At 31.1% G+C, this 6596-nt stretch overlaps 2 protein-coding genes across 3 annotated transcripts in view; one reads left to right on the top strand and one right to left on the bottom strand.

Annotated features, from left to right (window-relative positions):
- Positions 1-6061, top strand: part of LOC108684598 (odorant receptor coreceptor) — a 7963-nt gene extending 1902 nt beyond the window's left edge. The window contains exons 3-8 of one of the 2 annotated variants that reach the window (XM_018188997.1): positions 159-413; positions 749-1011; positions 3732-3831; positions 3984-4088; positions 4773-4928; positions 5115-6061. In XM_018188997.1, coding sequence (XP_018044486.1) covers positions 159-413; positions 749-1011; positions 3732-3831; positions 3984-4088; positions 4773-4928; positions 5115-5165 — 930 coding nt within the window. In that variant the 3' untranslated portion in view covers positions 5166-6061. The remainder of the gene's footprint in view (positions 1-158; positions 414-748; positions 1012-3731; positions 3832-3983; positions 4089-4772; positions 4929-5114) is intronic. The other variant, XM_018188998.1, reaches the window with a different exon arrangement.
- LOC108684597 (mediator of RNA polymerase II transcription subunit 25) overlaps positions 262-6596 on the bottom strand; it is a 37034-nt gene continuing 30699 nt past the window's right edge. The window contains exon 16 of the mRNA XM_018188995.1: positions 262-332. The gene's annotated coding sequence lies outside the window, so the exon portion shown is untranslated. The remainder of the gene's footprint in view (positions 333-6596) is intronic.

The following is a 6596-nucleotide window of genomic DNA, read 5'->3' as shown; positions in this document are numbered from 1 at the left end:
CAATTATTAAAATTATAATATATAATTTAAATAACAGAATTATAATGAAATATCATAATTTAAATTGTAATGTATAACCAATATAATTAAAACACGTTATTGTATGGTATAATTATTCGAGTATCTTTCTTATTCTGTATATATTTCTTATAATATAGTTGCCACAACTATTGGTCCGTTCGTTCTATCCGTTCGATGCCAGCAAGGGAATAACGCATATATTGATGCTCATCTACCAATTCTATTGGGTGTTCTTCATGCTTGTTAATGCCAATTCATTGGATGTGCTTTTCTGCTCATGGTTATTGTTTGCCTGCGAACAGTTGCAGCACCTGAAACAGATTATGAAACCACTCATGGAGTTGAGCGCAACTTTGGATACGGTGGTACCGAATAGCAGCGAGCTCTTCAAGGTCTGTCAAATTTCAATCTCCACAGATAATGTTGATTATATAAATTTTATTCCCCACATTCAAATCTAAATCTATATATTTTTTTATTTTTCACATTTAAAAGTTTTTTTTAAGACGCTAATTTTAATCAATATAAAAAAAAATTCCATTTCTATTTTAAAATAAAAATAGGATTTTCTTTTTATATTAATCAAAATTAGCTTCTTAAGCAAACAAAATTTAACGTTGACATAAGAAACAATTTCTATCATCCAAAGTATTAAAACGATGTAAATTTCTGCATAAAATTTTTCTCAGACTTCATGTGTCAATGAGATTATTTTGTGCATATATAGGCTGGTAGTGCGGATCATCTTCGTGAATCGAATGAGAACAATCAGCCACCACCACCTTCAGCAGCAGCCCAGGGCGACAACATGCTGGATCTCGATCTTCGTAATATATACAGCAATCGACAGGACTTCACGGCAACTTTCCGGCCAACTGCTGGTATGACTTTCAATGGTGGCGTAGGACCGAACGGATTAACGAAGAAGCAAGAAATGCTCGTCAGAAGTGCCATCAAGTACTGGGTTGAAAGACACAAGCATATTGTCAGGTCAGTCAATTTTATTACCGCACAAGTCGCACAAATCCGACAAGATTTAATCCGACGATTCTCGCTAAAGAGAGGTCACAAGATAAAGCGTGAAGACCGTAAGATAAAAGATTCAGTATCGAATGCCGTGATGAGAGATGCGAAACCACTTCTCCTCGTGTTCCACTTACCTACTGAAGACATATAGTTAATTCATGCAACTCTATGAGCGAATGACGGACCATTTCTTTGAAAGTCATCTGCATCTTGTGTGGACTAGTGACCCAGAATAATCTTGTATAACACGCCTGAAGGTGTGTAAAGTATTTAGTATATAGTCGGCATTATATTGACCCCATAGAAAGACACGCTAACTATTCTCTCAATTATTAAGAAGACAAAGTTATGTGTGTATGTTGTGTACGCGATCAAACATCGCGATCATAAAATTTTAAAATATGCATAACACATTTCAAATACTATTCCTTCGAGGCATACATGTAAATACTTGATATTAATTATTTAATATGTAATATAAACTGGGGAAAAATAATTTTATCTCCTTTTATATAATATACATATATATTATTTTATACAATTACATATTATATTTGTATTATTTTAACATTTATCTGATACCACGGATGAAATAATAGTTTTGCGATTTTGATCATTTGATAAAGAAGAAATGAAGATAAAATTAATGAAACTCATTATTTACAAATATATTATTTATATAATCTATATCGCGGTTTAAATTCCTAATACTTTTATCGATAATTTTCGTACTATTTATTAATATGTTATTCAATGTGAGAGTTATCAGACTGTTATTGCAATAATATACTTGGTCATATATTTATGTGTAAAATATTCAAAAAATTTTAAAAATCACTAGAAATCAATAGAAAGACAATCATAAATAAGATAATAAATATATTTTTGAAAAGCTAATTTAGCAAAACTAATTGAAATTTGTATGTAACAATACATTACAGCTATAATTATAATTACTGGGAGGAAAGTTTGAAATCTAGTCAAACAATCTTCTTAAAAATTGATATTTTCGACATAATTGATGTTATTTTAAAAAATCTATGCTATCTAGTCCTTCAAAACTAAATAGATAAATAGAACAATTCTATTTTCAACATTTCGATAATGAATAATTTTATTTTAAAAGCGTTATTCTTTTCGAATTGTGACACTCATCGTTCTTCAAAAGTCAGACTATGCGGAATACGATCGGCGGCGGCAAGATCGATTGCTCCTCGGGAAAATTTTTTTTCGCAATAACGGTGCGACGGATGCCGTGTTCCTGTAGGTTCGCGGGGGTGCCGAAGCCACTCGTCGACTAGCACGGGATGCGCGTGTTCCCACGGTGGTGAAGTATTTATTCTAAGAAAGCGCGATATTGACCGCAACGGGGGTCGTGTATTGTATGGACTGAGCGATTCATGGGGGGATGGTATTCGACATGACGGTTCACGTGCACGTAACGTGAGCACACGTGGTTCACCTAACGCCAACGCACGCAGTGATGACAGATTTTCGCCCACGCAACCTATGGACACGCGTTGTCACATTCATATAGTATCATTGGACTCAAAGGATTCAAACAATAGCATCAGCATTGTAAAAAGAAATGTTTTATTCTTATCTTCATTTTTTAAACACTTAAACATGTTTCAGGAACAGGCTTTAAACTTTTTCAATAGACAAAACATTACATGTTTGGATTGAAAACACTATGCGTTTTAAACATGTAGTGTTTTGTATATGATTGAGAAAGTTTAAAACTAAAACATCTTTAAGTGTTTAAGAAATAGAGAATAGAATAAAATATTTTAATATCTTAAAATTAAACACTTCTTTTTTCAGTGCGATTTTATCGATAGAATGATCTCGTTTATTACTGTTTTCCATTTTCTTTAACACACTTTTTTTAATTGAAAATTAAAATATGCAATCTTGACTGACGCGATTTCGACTACATTTCACGTTATATTTACTCAAAAATTTTAAAATAAAATTTTTCTTTTGGAAACTTTTCGTTTATTTTTCATTTCAAATCCTTTTATTGTCGATGATCTTAGGGACTTAAAAGACAAATTGATTAAAAAAATCATTGTGATAGTCAAATTATATTATTCAAATGGTAAAAATTCGTATTATCACCTACGCAATATTGGAAGTAAAAGATATTGACCGCAACCGAGGTCATGTCCTACGTAAGTAGTCTAAGGGGAAGAAACGTTTCCACATAGCGGTCTATATATCGCGTTGGATATTCTGAGTTTCAAAATTTTGAGATCTACGCAGTCTCGCTTCAAAATTACATTCCAGCGTATTTTGCAGATCCGACTTTTCGCGATAGTGACAACCAAGTGTGACGCTATACAAACTACCGCGTTTTCTTCAAGGCGTTTCGACATATCGATCATTCACTTACTGGAAATAGTGTTAACTCGATGAATGGTCAACGAAATAGGATATACGTGGTGAAATGGAATATTTGTTCGTCTTAGTTGTTCAACTTAGTTTTAATCACTTTAGTATGAAAATCAGTATCTATGTATGAAAGATAATATCTATGTATGGGTATCGCGAATATATCTTTCATAAGTTGCTTGCAAAGGTATTTTTAAAGTGCGGCATAAGTCACTCGTAGATAGGTCGTCTCTTTAACAATTGGCGGAATTAGTATAATAATAATAATAATAATAACTGTTCCAATATAGATTGGTTACCGCGGTCGGGGATGCGTATGGTTTCGCGCTTCTACTTCACATGTTGACGACGACCATCACTTTAACGCTGCTCGCTTACCAAGCGACGAAGGTGAGTTGCCAGTCAGATTCCTTTTCAAGGTCTCGAGTAAATGACTTATTGATCGTATAAATTAGTTAAACAAGTAATGCAAAGTCGATGGATTAATAACGAACTCGAATATATCAAGAAGTATTAATACATACGAGTTTTAAATGCTACAGGTGAACGGTATAAATGTATATGCAGCCTCCACGATCGGCTACGTGCTCTATACATTTGGCCAAGTCTTTTTATTCTGCATATTTGGAAATCGCTTGATTGAAGAGGTGCGTATGATGGGAAATTTATAAACGACTTAATAAATTTCTGAAATTTTATACAGTTGAAAAATTTATGTTAAATTTAATACATTTAATTTATGTGTTCCAAACGATCCATCAAAATTTTAGTGTTAATTAACAAAATGAATATGTTAGAATGTAACACAAACATTATGGAAAACTTAACACAAAAATGTAACGTTTTGAACACACAAATTATGTAAATATATTTCTTAAAAAAATTAACATTTATGATGTATTAACTTAAAAAGTACATTTATCTTTTATTCATTTATCTTACAATTTACATTTTTTCAGAACTTATTATTTTTACGTTATTTTTTCATTTATAAATCATGTTGTTTTAACACTAAAAAATGAAAAATTTAACAATATTATTTTAATACTAATATTAAAATATTAAAAAATTAAATATTAATTTGACACAAAATATATTCAAATAATCACATTATGCTAAGTTAATACTCAGATATGTTAAAAATTCAACATAAAAATTTTGACAGGGACGATTTTAACACAAGTATAAAATATATATTTCATTGTAATTTAAAATGGCATTCTGATAAAAAAAATAAAGATAAATGTAATAAAAATTTAAAAAGCAAAAACTAATTTTTTTAATACAATTTTATACAATAAATTGTAATAAAAAAATTCATTCTTTTTTAGAGTACTTCAGTGATGGAGGCGGCTTATTCTTGTCATTGGTATGATGGATCGGAGGAAGCTAAGACATTCGTGCAAATCGTATGTCAGCAGTGTCAGAAAGCTATGTCAATATCAGGGGCCAAGTTCTTCACGGTGTCTTTGGATCTCTTTGCTTCGGTAAAACTAGATATTTTATCTCAATATATTCTTGAGTTTTCTCTTTTCATTCAATTCTTATATAACGAAATTAAGAAGATTCCATTCATGATCTATTATAATAGAATATAAATATAATAGAGATAAATATGATAGAGATAAAATTATGATAGAATGGCGTAATAAACAATTTTCTAAAAATTTTAGGTACTGGGAGCCGTGGTGACCTACTTCATGGTGTTGGTGCAACTAAAATGAATGTTTGGTTTTGTATATTCCAGATGCGAATGCAATCTCTCGCGTTGCACACGATTGTGCAAGATTATATTTTTTAACGTATTTACAATATATGATAAAATGGAGCATTCGTATCGTGAAGATTTTCACGAGAAGAATTCTGCGTCTTTACAGGCGCATAACAAAATACAAAGAATGGATTGGAAAGTCATAAGAAGCTACTACATGTCAGAATTGAGTTTAAGCAATATAAAAATGATAGAGATTATTTTTACTGTTACTTAAGCGAAGTAAGCGATAAGGCTTAAATAAAATCCTTTCTTTTTTATTATTATTTAGATTAACGAGTGGTGAAAGAAATGAGCACATATATTCTATATATTTTCCTTCGTTAAAATGTAAATTTTAGTTCTGTATAATTTTTCTCTCCACCTTTATTATGCATCTAGCAACAACAAAGAACAACGACAATGTAAGCACTCATCGCGATTCATTTTCATGAACATTAATTATAAGTCGTAATGCTTAACGGGGAAGATATACGCTATGTTATTCGAGGTGTACTGCTGCAACTTGTACTAATTGTCCTACAATCGATAATGGAACATTAATGAATGGACGCAGAAAAGTTTATTATCTTTATTTAGAGTCTATTATTAAAAGTCGTCCAGCAATTACGTTGTTATATTTTCAAACAGCCTATATATTTAAAAAAAACATGGTGGAGGAATTAAATGGCGTGTACATTGGCGATGTGTCCGAACGTGTAAATATAAGATGTAATCGTATGAGGTGATTACATTTTTTAATGGAATAATAGTAATGGAACAATATTACGTAATATTAAATTTTGATAGTGGCACTCTTTGTCGTTGTACGCAAATAAGTAACAATTTACAAAGTATTTATCACTAATGCACGCCAATTTTTTATTAATTACGTTTTTTGCGTTTTGTTAAGAATTAAATTGTAAATCTTGTCATTTAGATTTCATTTTAATTTCATCTCATGAATCTTTAACTAAATTTTCTTCTTTTTATTCTCTCTCTCTCTCTCTCTCTCTCTCTCTCTCTCTCTCTCCCTCTTTTTCTTTCTCCTTCTCTTCACTATTATTCATAAAATTTGTGATTTTACGGCTTTCAATATAGAAAATGCATTTTGACATATATAATACGATTTATTAATTCTCCCTATTTATTGTTCATTAATTCTGCATTATTGATCATTAATTTTGCAGTAGAGACAAACAGTCTTTGCTTTTTATCGTGCATTCGGAAGGCTAAGAATAAAATTTGTTAGATAACGAATAGCGATTAATGAAATAGCTATAAATCGCGCACGCGCGCGATTGCGAAATACATAAAAAATTTCGTGTTAGGAAATGGAAAGTATCAGCGCCTTGCCTTTTTTGATGAGAGAAGCGGCGATACAATTGATATAGTACGTCAATTA

Source organism: Atta colombica, unplaced genomic scaffold, assembly GCF_001594045.1.
Source record: "Atta colombica isolate Treedump-2 unplaced genomic scaffold, Acol1.0 scaffold136, whole genome shotgun sequence".
Classification (NCBI taxonomy): domain Eukaryota; kingdom Metazoa; phylum Arthropoda; class Insecta; order Hymenoptera; family Formicidae; genus Atta; species Atta colombica.
This window is presented reverse-complemented; position numbering and strand designations above follow the sequence as displayed.